General features: G+C 54.0%; 2 protein-coding genes across 15 annotated transcripts in view; one reads left to right on the top strand and one right to left on the bottom strand.

The window, feature by feature from the left end:
* MYO9A (myosin IXA) overlaps nt 1-7,554 on the top strand; it is a 156,162-nt gene extending 148,608 nt beyond the window's left edge. For 9 of the 13 annotated variants that reach the window (XM_015872538.2, XM_015872539.2, XM_015872535.2 and 6 more), the window contains 7 exons: nt 35-140; nt 247-378; nt 1,480-1,603; nt 2,582-2,635; nt 4,524-4,726; nt 4,923-5,065; nt 5,453-7,554. In XM_015872538.2, coding sequence (XP_015728024.1) covers nt 35-140; nt 247-378; nt 1,480-1,603; nt 2,582-2,635; nt 4,524-4,726; nt 4,923-5,065; nt 5,453-5,904 — 1,214 coding nt within the window. In that variant the 3' untranslated portion in view covers nt 5,905-7,554. The remainder of the gene's footprint in view (nt 1-34; nt 141-246; nt 379-1,479; nt 1,604-2,581; nt 2,636-4,523; nt 4,727-4,922; nt 5,066-5,452) is intronic. The other 4 variants (XM_015872532.2, XM_015872531.2, XM_015872544.2 and 1 more) reach the window with 3 other exon arrangements.
* NR2E3 (nuclear receptor subfamily 2 group E member 3) lies at nt 6,343-12,688 on the bottom strand. 2 transcript variants are annotated; one of them, XM_015872545.2, is made up of 8 exons: nt 11,735-12,688; nt 10,417-10,567; nt 9,885-9,988; nt 9,554-9,808; nt 9,304-9,485; nt 8,902-9,133; nt 8,728-8,833; nt 6,343-8,659 (listed from the first exon to the last, which is right to left on the bottom strand). In XM_015872545.2, exons 1-8 carry the CDS (start codon nt 11,790-11,792, stop codon nt 8,527-8,529), a joined length of 1,221 nt encoding a protein of 406 aa, XP_015728031.1. In that variant the 5' UTR covers nt 11,793-12,688; the 3' UTR covers nt 6,343-8,526. The 2 variants fall into 2 exon arrangements, with proteins under 2 accessions (XP_015728031.1, XP_032302843.1); XM_032446952.1 differs by lacking the exon at nt 11,735-12,688 and having other exon boundaries at nt 10,417-11,008.
* Nucleotides 12,689-12,775: the final 87 nt, after the last annotated feature.

Genomic DNA, 12,775 nt, shown 5'->3' with positions numbered 1-12,775 from the left:
AGTGCCCCTAACAAGGCTGGTGTGTTCTCTGCAGGCCTGCAGGAGAGGAGGGAGACGGTGCGAGGAGTTTACTCGGTCATTGACCAGCTCTCACGCACCCATCTCAGCACCTTGGAGCGCCTCATCTTCCACCTGGTTAGGTACACGGGGCCGGGCAGGGTGGCTGTGGCTCATCATCAGCAGTGGGAGAGGTGAAGGAGCTGCCTTCACCCCTGGCTTCTGTAGTAACCTTTTTTTTTCCTTCAGGATTGCTCTCCAAGAAGAGACCAACCGAATGTCAGCTAACGCCTTGGCCATCGTCTTTGCTCCCTGTATTCTCCGCTGCCCCGACACGACGGACCCACTGCAGAGCGTTCAGGACATCAGTAAAACAACCACGTAAGAAAAGCGTTAACATGGAAATGATAAAAAAAACCTCTGCAGCTGTGCTTATTAACTGCATCTTAATGAAATATTCTGTGTTCTCTCAGTAGCCAGTGGGGTTAAGATTATTAAGAAAGGGAGGATCTGCAGAGGCAGACTGGGGTTTTAAAGCAAGTTCTCTGCAACCTTAATGACCAGCAGATCATAGTGGAAACAAGTGGAGCTTGTGCTGATGTGGTTAATCCCATTCACAACAGCCAGATCTTTATTCTGTTGCTGGAGACCCACCTGCTGGGACCCGTGCTAGCACTGCCTATTTGTGTGTGACAGTCAGGTGGAACATTTCTGTGCATGCTACAGTTTGGGTTAATCTTGACCATAACATCATAGAATCATTGAAGTTGGAAAAGAACTCTTTAGATCATCTAGTCCACCTGTTAACCCGTCCCCACCATGCCCACTAACCATGTCTCTCAGATCTACCCTTTTCCTTAACACCTCCAGGGATGCTGACTTCGCCACTTCCATGGGCAGCCTCTTCCAACACATTACCACTGCTTCTGAGAATAAATTTTTCCTAATTATTCCACGCTGCTGGCTCATACTCAGCTGACTATCAGCTCATACCCCTTTTCCTCTCACAGATTGCCACCCACTCTGCCCCAGACCTGTAGCAATGCTTGGGGTTGTTATGGCCAAACACAGGATCAGGCCTTTGGTCGTGTTGAAGCTCATCCCATTGGCCTCAGCCCACTGATGCAGCCTGTCCTGATCCCTCTGTAGGGCCTTCCTGCCCCCAGGCAAACCTACACTTCCTCCCATCTTGGTGTCATTGGTGAATTTATTGAGGGTACATTCAGTCCTCTCAGCCAGATTACTGATAAAGATATCAAACAGGACCAGCTACAGTACTGACCCATGGAAATTTGTTTCCATGGAAACAAACAGGAGACATTGCTTTTGGAGCTGTGCATTCTGTCGCTGTTCTCAGGGAATTTCCTTGGTCTTTTTCTTTGCATCCTTGCATGCTGAAGCTCTCAAGCAGAGCAGATCTTTGCACCAGGCAGAGACAGCTCGAGTAAAAACTTTCTGTTTTGTCTTTTCCTTGCCTCCCAGCTGTGTAGAACTCATTGTCATCGAGCAGATGAACAAATACAAGGCTCGCCTCAAGGACATCAACAGCCTGGAGTTTGCTGAGAACAAAGCCAAGAGCCGCCTCTCCTTGATCCGCAGGTCAATGGTGAGATGCTGCACCAGCCCCTGCTGCTCACAGACTCGTGACCCCTTTCCTTCTACAAGGGAATTTGCACCAAAGTGGATATCAGGTGTTCCCATGGTGCATCCATCATAGCTACAGAGAACGTCTGTCTTGCTGCAGGGAAAGTCAGACCACTTTCTGGCTCTGACACAGTCACCTCTCTTTTCTTCTTTCTTCTCCTTTCACTTGAAGCAATCCTGCTTTACCTCTCCTTGCTTATTCCAGCCTCCCCAGCCCCTTGCACCTCCCAAACCATCCCACCCCAGGCAGCACATCTCCCAGACCCATGGCAGCTCCCTGTGTTTTCAGGGAATCCAGCAAAGGCGATGGGAAAGAAGCCTGAGAGAGTGCTCTGTGGAAATGTAGTCACTCAAGCTTGGAGGCTCCTGTTTACATTTCAGTCTTTATCTTGCACGTTTGAGCAATTTGGGTTGAATCCAGCCTCTGCTTACCTTGCTGTCATGCCATGCACAAATGCAAGGGAGACCTGGACTGAAGCAGTCCATAACCACTGGCCTTGTCCTCTTTGTGCTGCTGATGAGCTCACTAACGTGACCTGAATCCAAACTGAGCTCCCTGAGGCTCCCCAACCATCTCATTGAGCTTCCATGCTTCAGGGTGAGCAATAGCTTGCTCTGGGTCCTGCTCGCCCCAGCACACCAGCGGGCTGCTGATGCTATGTGTGGCTTTTTGGCTGTGGGATCAGGAGATACCTGATCCAGACCCATGCTGTGGGGCTGAGCTGCCCGCGGTGGCCCTCAGGGCAGGTCTGGCCCAACTCTGGGGTCATTTTGCCAAGCTTGGGGCTCGGCCATGCACTGGCACCGATACTGCAGGGAAACGCCTCGCTCATCTTGGTTTAGAAAAAGACAAAACCAAACAAAAAACAGTTGTTTTGGAGGGACAATGGCATGTGCGCTCTAACCTTCTGCTTTCCTTTTCATGTCCTCTCTAATCCAGAAACCCGTACTAATTGCAGTTAGATTTATGAGCATAACCCGCAGTTCAATCCCGGTATGTATTCACTGCACAGCGCTCTGTGCCAGCCGTGTCCCTCCGTTCTGTGTGACCGCTGCTCATTCCAGCCCTGTGCCACCGGCCATTGTCTGTGACATTGCCTGTCTTGTCCCCCTGCAGGTGGCTCTCTGGGATGCCCAAGAGCAGCAGCAGCCAAATCTGCCGGGCTTGTACCCCTGCATGCAGCTCTGCGAGAAGTTGCTTTCACCATCACTTCTTAATTTTCTTTTTCCATTCTATGCCTTCCTAACTTTTGCTTTCTTTGATATGTTGCTCCCATCCACAATTCCTGCTGGGGATGTATTTAGGCACGGTGAAGCCATTGCTTTGGCTGCGGTGGGTGAATCCATAGTCATCATATGGCATCTACTGAAATGCTCTGGGCAGCCAGGCTGCTGAACCCCTGATGGTCAGGGCAGCCTCAGATGGATGTGGGGATGCAGCAGCCCTGCACCTCACCACTCTGTCATGGCTTGAGCCACCACAGCAGCAGACTCCCCTTTGACCATGAAAGCTCCTTCTTTTAGAGCAAACCCTACTCTTACCATCAAAAAAGTGTTGTTGCCATCCTCGTTCGAGCCAGCGTTGGACATGCAAGCACTATGACCAAACCCACATCCAACCCACCGGGGAATTTTCCACTTGCAGCAGCTGGGAGAAGAGAGGGCTTTGCTGAAAGCCCACGTGGATGTCGTCACTGCAGCATCCGCTCACTGCTGAGTGCCCCATAGGCAGGGAGAGCAGTACACGAGGCACAGTACACAGGGGATCTTTGGGAGCTCAGGGCTTTTTGCTAATAGGATTCAGGTGGCTGTGCCTCAGCTCAGCAGCCCACGTGATGAGGTTGGCATCAGAGGAACGTTGCTGCGGTGCGCGGAAGCTCCTTTGTGAAAGATCTCCCAGGTGCAACAGCAGGAGATGAAACGGTAAAATGGAGCAAATCTCATGTCTTAGTGCTGAGCAGCAGTGTTTGTCGGGGCTGTAGGATTTAACAGACCTTGCAGGGGGAAGCAGTGCTCAGCATTGCCTCCCACTTGAGCCGTGTCCCGTTGATGTCAATGTAGGTTTGCTTTGCCACTCAAGGAAAGATCCCTGCTTGCATTCCTGATAGCGTTTTGCTTTCAAACTGAAAAATTGAGGCTTTTCTCCCATGTTCTGGGCATGTGGGTTGTGAGGAAGACCAAGGGGTACCTCAGCTACAGTGCTGAAATAGCCCTGTGGGAAGGAAAGCAGCCTATGAGCTGATGAATGAGGCAGAGTGCAGCAAGAAGGGAATTCAGTTTCACCAAGAAACATAATTGTTTGAAGGAAGAGGGCAGCCTGTAGGTGGAGCAGAGGCAAGTGCTGGGTTTTTCAGGTTGCATTCGTGTTGCACTCATCTTTCACTCTGACCAGTTCAGGATCCTGACTTCAGGAGATGAGTTGTGTTCAGTTACGGCAACAGTTAGGATGAAATCTTTTTAATGGCCATGGCGTGCCCACAAAGCACACTACTCCTCAGCATCCTCTGTGTCCAAAAACTGGTATTTCTCTTTCACCCTGTGGAGTAGCTTCTCCAAAGGTAAAGCAGAGGCTGTTTGCACTTGCAGTATTTCTTCATCTATAATACTCCCATCTAAGTCCTTTTTCATAATCAGAAGTTTAAATACTACTTAAAATGCAGGACTCTTCTATTTGACCGTTAGTTTATTTGCTGTTCCCCAACTATTTCTCACCTATTTTTTTTTATGCCATGCTTTCTTCCACCTGCTTAGCAGACCTCTCAAACCTGCTGTGTTGCATCATCCCATTGTATCTTGTAGCTCCCTTTGTGCCAGGGAGGAGGAACCCCCCAGAAAGAGGCTGTGCAAAATAATCATTGCTTGACACTGATGTTTATCTTCAGGGCAAAGGCCGCGTGCGGCGCGGCACCTACCCCAGCCCTACATCCCCTGTGGCCATGCGCCTGCCCTCTGTGTCTGACGTCCCCGAGGAGACTGTGAGCAGCGAGGAGGCCATGGAGCTGGACATGACAGAGCAGCAACAAGCAGCCATGCAGCAGGAGGAGAGGGTGCTGACTGAGCAGATCGAAAGCCTGCAGAAGGAGAAGTGAGTCTGCCCTTGAATTGAAGCTTTGCTTGCTTCTGCACCTTCTGTCTAGAGGTTCAACTTGGGGATGGCGTGATGGCAGTTGGTTCTGGGGTTGGCATGTTGCTCATGGGTTGAGCTGGAAGACTCTTTGCATGCCTCTTGCTTTCCTCCCCCCTTTTTTGGTCCTGTTGGGTCACAGGGTTGGGTTTTGTAGGGAGGAGCTGACATTTGAGATGCTGACGCTGGAGCCTCGTGCCTCTGATGATGAAACGCTCGAGTCGGAAGCCTCCATCGGCACTGCTGACAGCTCAGAAAACCTGAACTTTGACTCTGAAAGAGCCATCTCCGATCGGTCAGGTGAGTCAATAGAACCTGTGATCAGAGGAGTTTCAATGCAGTTGTTCCCCAGCAAAGCTCTGCATAGAGCAGTGTAGTTGAATTAATGAGATTGGTGTTACTTAATGATTAAAACACCCAGGGTCTGTAAATCATTCTGCCCATTGAGTGGATGGGGAGATTAATGCTTCTTTAGGTGTCTTGTCCCAGGTGCTCGGGTTGTTGTTCCTACTGCCTGGACACCAGGATGTCTTTGTGCACGATGTGATGTGGTGGAGGTGGGAACATCTCATCTGGGTTGGGTTGGGTTCTCTCTCTGCTTTGAGTTCCATACGTCCCTGCTGAGCTGGGGAGCCCAGTTACCTCTGAGGACCAACTGCTAACCCTGCTGCACTCCCTGTCCCACAGAGCGAAGTGTAGCACTTAGCTCCCTGCGCCCCATCAAGGCGGAGGGGCCAGGCCGGCTGCGGCGGCACCCCAAGACGCGGACAGATGTTGCGGACACTCCGAACCCATCCCTCGTCTCCTCCTCCTCTTCCTCCTCCTCTTCCCAGTCGTCCACCTCCTGCCTGCCCCACCTGCCTCGCAAGCGCTTCCAGATGTACTCCAAGTCGCCCTTCTACCGAGCGGGGGCTCTGGGCGAGCCCCCTGAGCCCCACTGCAACGAGCGGCCCCAGTTCACCACACGTGGGACCTTCAATCCCGAGAAGGGCAAGCAGAAACTCAAGAGCGTGAAGAACTCCCCCCCGAAAACCAAAGAGCCGCCAGAAGGGGGACCGGGCCGCAAAAGGAACCCTGACGCTGACCACAGCACTGGCCAGCAGCTTGTCCTGCTGGGGAGCAACGAGTTCATGGTGTGAGACGCCAGGGTGACAACGTCCCCATTGCCATCATCATCACTGTCATCACCCAACTGCTTGGGCTCCGAGACCAGCGCTCCATGTGGAAGCTGCTGGGGATGGTTTCAGCGGTGGCCTCAATGGTGAGGGGCTGGGGCAGCCAGCACAGGGACAGAGGGACGGACAGAGGGATGACAGGGAAGGAGCCGCCATCCACTGAGGAAGCAGTGGGAAGCAGAACGCTGAAACGCACGGTGGTGTGCATGAGCTGCAGGGCGCATGGAGCGGTGAGGAGATCTGCCAAAAGGTCTCAGCTCCGGTTGTTCTTCCTTATTCCCAGTGTGCCCCAACCTCCCTCCTCTCGTGGTTGTTTTTATTTTGTTTTTTGGTTTTTATTTTCAGACCATCAGTATTAAAATAATAATAATCAAGGACTTACTTGAAGCTCTGTTTATATTCTGGTTTACTGGAGTTTATTGTAAATACTTTTTTTATTGGTTGTGTTTTACTGTTTGTTTGTTTTTCTTTAATATTTTGCCCCAAAGAGGACTTTGTGCCAGGTCGAGGGGTCAGTGGGCAGCAAAGGACCTGGCCATCGCCACATCTTTCACCACTGCTCCATCAGGCTGTATATTAGCAGGGCTCAGAAGCACTGCCTGCAGTAGCACTAATGAGCAGCGCTCACTAATGAAAGGGACTGGTGGCTCCTGCTGCAGCCCAGGGCCTGCCTGTCTGTAGGATGGGAGAGGTTGGGGGCCTGGGAATGCCAATGGGGTCCATAGGTGCTGGGTCTGCCCCTTTCTGCTTGGCGTTCTGGACAGGCTGGGCTCTGCGCCTTTCCCTGGACGCCTCCAAAAGGATGGAAAACACCAATAACTTGAGTCTTCCTGCATGTTTTCTGTTGGTTTTACTGGGGCTGGGGGTGCCCTCGGCATCCACGTTGGATCCAGCGATACAGCCGCCCATTCCCAGCCCCAGTGCTACCGATTTCAAGGGGTGTTTTATTTATTTGCCTTTTTATTATTTTGATTTTTGTTGGTGGCGGTGGGTTTTGTTTTCTCTTTGGATTTAAGCCACGTAGCGATGTTGGGAGCGCATAATCCCCATGCAGCCCCCACCCCCATATTGGGATGAGCCACATCTCCTCCTCACTCAATGGAAGGGCCTTGTTATGTAAAGAAATCCCACTATCCTTCAAAGCTGAATTTTTAGGGTGAGGTCTCCTCCAATAGAGCGCTGTCCCATCCCACACTGAGCTCACCGCGAGAGCAGCAGGGACGGCATGTCCAGCTGACACACCACCTCCCTCTATGTATGTAATAATATATATATATATAAAATATATATATTATTTTGCATATATCCTCCTCACTGGCAGGTTCTAAACTAGCAATGAGAGATGAGCAGCCCCCAGCGATTGGGGTGGTTTTAGCAGGTCCCCACCCAGCACAGAGCCAGCACCCTGCCGCCCCCCATGCCCCTAAGCAGCTGTTTTGGGGCACAGTGTTGGTTTTGGATGACGATCCGCTCCTCGTACCAAGTGAATGTACTTACTACTGGAAAGGACGTGGGCCGCGTGTTGTTAATTATTATTTTTAATGGAAATTTTTTAAAGTAATTTATAAGTATGCCAAGTGTAAGTTAAAAAGGAAAAAAAAAAAAAAAATGAAACCCCAGCAAACCCCCAGAAGTCTGTATGTAAGAGGATATATTATCCTGCGTCACGCTCGATAAATTTTACCTGTTAAAAAAAAAAAAAAAAAAAAAATAAAAAAAAAATTAAAAATAAAAGTGTAATTCTATAATGGAGAATGATTTTTCTCTGCCCAGCGCCGGGGGCAGCCAGCAAGCTGTCATGTCGTGTCCGCGCGTCCTCATTGAATTTGTTACTTCATGTTGTTCCCTTTCCTCCTGCAACGAGGCCGTTGTTCTGTATAAAGTGCAATTCTGTGTAATATTTCTTCAGCGTGTTCCGTGTGGCTGTACAAAGCGGCCGAGCGAAGCCCTAGCTTATTAAAGAGCTGTAACGAGGAGCACTGGGTGATGTCTTTGGGGGCACGCTGGGGGTGGCACCTTGGGGATGCGCCACCAGGGGGGATATCACCTCTGGGTTTTGGGTCTGCAGGTGGGTGTTCCTTCTTGGCCTTCCTTTTGGAACTAGAGATCTGTTTTTCAGCTAGCTGCCCTGGCCCTGTGTCCCCAGTGTATCCCCAGTGTCCCCAGTGCCAGACCTTGAGAGAAGGGCATGAGGAGGTTGTCTGCAAAAGCCCTCTTTATTCAGAATACAAAACAGGGGGTTGGCTGCAAGCCCCCTGGGATGGGAGGACACAGCTCTGTCCCCATGTGTCCCCCACCAGTGCCACCCCCAGGCTGGTGTCATGTCCCTGGGTTGCAGCGCTGCTGGCACCATGTCCAGGGGGTTCAGGGTTGGGTAGGGGACAACAGCACCCATCGAGGTGCTCACCCCATGAGGTTCTCCTGGTGCCACCCTGATGTCCCCCTGCCACCCACCCTCCTGCAGCACTTGGGAGCACCCCAAGGACCCCACGGAGAGGTGGGGATGACAGTGCCAGCACAGGGGAGCAAACAACCCAGGGTATCCCAAAAGCCACTGAGCAGCGTCCAGGGGACAGCAGGGAGGGGTCAGTTCTTGAACATGTCGCAGAGCAGCTTCTCCATGGGGGTGTTGCCGATGGTACGGCGGAAGAAGAGCAGCTCCACACGCTCGGAGGAGAGGAAGCGCAGTGCTGGCAGGAGCAGCAGCAGCTTCCCAAACCTGTGGGAATGGAGCAGTGTCACCAACCCTGCCGTCATCGGCACCTCCAGGGCTGGGGCTGGCTGTACCTGACGGGCTGCCCAGGGTAGTGGGAGCGGTTGTGCTGGCCCAGCATCACCTGCGACTGGTCCTGCAGGTTCTCCACCTGTTCAGGGTCCTTCAGGCCACGGGTCTCTGCCAGAACAGCGGGTGTTGGGGTGACACAGGGACAGGCAGCGGAGGACCTGGGTGTGCGCTCTCACCTGGCTTGAAGAGCACCACAGCCTTCATGCAGGCAAATTCAGTGGGATCGACAGCCAGCGCCTTGAAGCGCCCCAGGGTCTCCTGCAGCGCCCGCACGTCCACGGCGGCTGGCAACAGCTTGCCAGGGGATGGCTCGGGGACAGCCAGCAGCGGGCAGCTCTCCAGGGGCATGGACCACTGGATGGCACAGAGCAGGAACAGCTCGCTCCACGCCTCCTCCAGCAGGATCACCTGGGGGCAGCCAGAACCCATCAGCCCACCTGGGTTGGCAGAGGAACATCTCCCACGGCTCACCCCGTGGCCAGAAAGTGGCATCTTGGGGAACACCTCAAGAGTCACCCTGTGGTCATGGAGAGGCTCCAACTGTCCCCATCCCAACCTGGAGCTTTTGGGGTCCCTACCTGGTCCCGGAAGGGCAGATTGGAGAAGACAGGCAGATTCTTTGCCCACTTGACAGCCATGAAGAGAAGGCGTGCCGAGGTCTCGTAGACATTTTCAGGACCAGCTGCTGGGTATGGGGCCACCTGGTACTCACCACCTGCCCGCTCGGGCTCACCACCCGTCACATCCACTGTCTCATCAACTGCAGGGATGGGTACACAACATTACTCCACTGTCCCCCATCCCTCCCTGCCACCGGCAGTCACCCACCATCTTCAGGCTCCAGCTTGGCGCAGGTCTCAGCTGTCATCAGGCTGGCCATGAAGCGGTGGTTGGTGGGTGGTGTGGGTGTGCGGGGGACAGCGGCGGTGGCAGCAGTAGCCCCAGGGCCACGGGGGGCCGGGCAGGGAACTGGTGGGACATCACGCGTGGCAGCCACGTGCTCTGGGGGCAGCTCGGCATCCAGCTCAATGCTGTCTAGCCGGACCTGGGCTGTGCTTCGGGGCTGGCGCTCATTCTGCACAGCTGCAGGGACAAGGTGACATCAACAGCATCCAAGACACTCTGCCACCTCCCTCCCCAGCACATCCCCCCTGCTCACCATCCTTGTTCATGCCGGCTTGCAGGCACTTCTTGAGCCGGCATGCCTGGCACTGGTTGCGGTGTGCCTTGTCCACTGGGCACAGCCCTGTCCCTGCTTGGCACCTGCGGGGAGAGGTGGCACCTGGCTGCACTCACAGGGATGGCCCTGTTCCCCTGGGGTGTCCCACAGCCTATGGATGCCCTGTGCCAGGGAGGCTTTGTCCCTGCTGGGTGGCCTTCACCCAGCAGGTGCCCTGTCCCAGTGAATATCCTGTCCCTATGGGTGTCTTCTTCCCATGGGTCCGTTCTCACCATGAGTGTCCTGCTCCAACAAATGCCTTGACTGCCCCAGTGATGTTCTGTCCCCTGCAAAAGCATATCCCCTCTGGGTGCCCCTATCCCCTTTAGGTGCCTTGTCCCATATAGGTGCTGTGTCCCAGTGAATACCCTCCCTTAATGGTTGTCCGGCCCCAGTGAATGCCATGTCCCCCCTTGTACCCACAACCTTTGTCCCTCCCGGTCTCCACCCCCTGGGTCCCCTCCATCCCCACCTGTAGATGAGCTTCCTGCGGACACTGCGCTTGAAGAAGCCGCTGCAGCCATTGCAGGCATAGATGCCGTAGTGCTTCCCACTGCTGGTGTCTCCACACACCTTGCACAACAGCACAGGGCTCAGTGCCTTGCCAGGGGCCGGGCTCAGTCCTGCAGGAGTGGAACCACCACACACAGGGTGAGCGGGGACTCGTAGTGTCCCCCATCCCCTTCCATCAGTCCTCTCATTCAGACAGTGGGGCTCTGCCACCTCCATTGGTCCAGCCCAGGGGACCTCAGATATTCCAGGGGACATGGATAAAGAATCCAAAAAGTGCACACAGGGCTCAGCATCAGCCCACACCCCAGGGATGCCATGGAATGAGCTCTCATGGGACTTTTAAATGGGATTAAATGGGAGCTGGGGACACTGGGTCTCCCAATGAGGGGACAGCATGCATCCTGACAAAGAGCCTTGTGGGGACCACAGGTGTCCTGGAGAAGGGCCATGGCTGAGGACACATTAAGCCAGATAGGGGCTGTGATTGTCACCATGGCCCCACAGAAGAGTCTCAGTAGGGGACCACAGGGTCCCTGGATGAAGAGCAGAGACCATAGACATCCAGAAGAGAGTCTGCAGGCATCGTGAAGAAGGAGCATAGCTGAAGATCCCAAGCAGCCAGGAGAAAGATGCTGATGAGCATCTTCAAGAAGGTCCACAATGAGGACCATGGGCTCAGTGGAGAGGGGTCATAGCCGGGGAACCTGTGTGTCTTGGATGAGGACAACCACAGGGAACCCTAAGCATCCTGCAGAAGGAAGGTAGTGGTGGACACTAAGCATCCTGGAGAAGGTGTACCATTGCAACCCCAAATATCCTGAGGAAGAAGGTAACAATGGAGAAGCCAAACATCCTGGAGAAGAACCATAATGAGAATCCCCAAGGATCTCAGAGAAGGTTCATGACTAAAAGAATCCTAGAGAAGGACTATAGTAGGGACCCCAGATATCCTGGAGAAGGGCCATGATGGGGACTCCAAATATTCTAGAGTAGAACCATGATGGGGGAACCCAAACATACTAGGATAGAACTGTGATAGGGATCCAAATATCCTGGAGACAGCTCAGGATGGGGGACCCTGAGGATTCCTGAGAAAGACCACGATGGAGGACCCTGAGCATCCTAGAGAAGGACCACAACGGAGGACCCCTAGCATCCCAATGAAGGACCATGTTTGGACCCCAGGGATTCCTGAAGAAGGACAACCGATGGAGACCCGAGCATCCCGCAAAAGGACCCGTTGGGGACAGTCCTGTGCAGCAGGACTTGGCTCTTACCCGAGGGGCTGTCCTCCAGCCCGGCGCTCACCACCGACCCCGCCGGCGATGCAGCCATGCTGGGCTGTCCCTGTCCCCGCTCTGCAGGATGGGGCTGTGGCTGTGCTCTCTTCAAGGCAGATTAGCGCGGGCGCTGTGTAAGCAGCCGCCTGTTTGTCACCGTCTTAATCTTTAGTGTCTGTGTGGGGGGGGATCAATCAGCCATGCGATGAAGAATTAAAAAGGTGCTGAGCCCCGGCACCGCTGCCTCCCTGTAACCCTAAACCCCATGACACCAAAGCCTCCAAAGCCACCTGTGGTGGGGACACAGGGGTCATGGCGATGCTGGCCCTGGGAAGTGGAGGGCTGAGATTGTGGAGGAGTGCTGGGGTGCAGGGGTGACCCCTATGTCCCCCCGTGCTGCGCCCACCAGGCCCTGTAAGCACATAAGCCCCTTGTTAAGGAGTTTAGAGAGGAATAACGAAAAGTGGTAATTACGGAGAGGGGGACGACACACCGCCCCCCTTCCCTGTCCCCAGGCAATTAATTACAAGCCCCAGTCGAGGGGGATGATTGATGGGGGCCCCCCAAAGAGGATTAATGCTGGGACAGGGGTATCTTGCATCCCCCCCCTGGGGCCAGCAGCCTTGGTGTCCCTTTGGGGACTTTGGGCCATGGCTGCTGACGCAGCAGCGTGGGGCCAGGTGGCCCTGGAGTTACGCAACGAAGGCTAAACCCTCGCTGTGACAGGGCAGCACAATTTGAGATTTGAGGGCTTTAGGCGCTAAACCCCCACCGCAGCCATCCGGGGTGGGCTGTGGGGCCGGTGGAGACAGGTACGGGGATGGAGGTGGAGTCTTGAGGCTGAGGTTGTGTTAGATCTATCACAAGGGTCCTGCTGGGGAGCAGAGGTGGTGACACGAGGGGATATAGAGGATGAGGCTCCATCTATCTCCATATTCACCTGCAGCATCACTCAATCACCTTTACATGCAGCATCACCCCACCCCAACTGCAGCATTCCCCTCCCACCGCCACCATCACCCAATCCCAAATGCAGCG

Source organism: Coturnix japonica, chromosome 10 (genome assembly GCF_001577835.2).
Source record: "Coturnix japonica isolate 7356 chromosome 10, Coturnix japonica 2.1, whole genome shotgun sequence".
NCBI classification, from domain to species: domain Eukaryota; kingdom Metazoa; phylum Chordata; class Aves; order Galliformes; family Phasianidae; genus Coturnix; species Coturnix japonica.
Note: the sequence above shows the minus strand (reverse complement) of the source record. Positions and strands in the feature narration are given on the sequence as shown.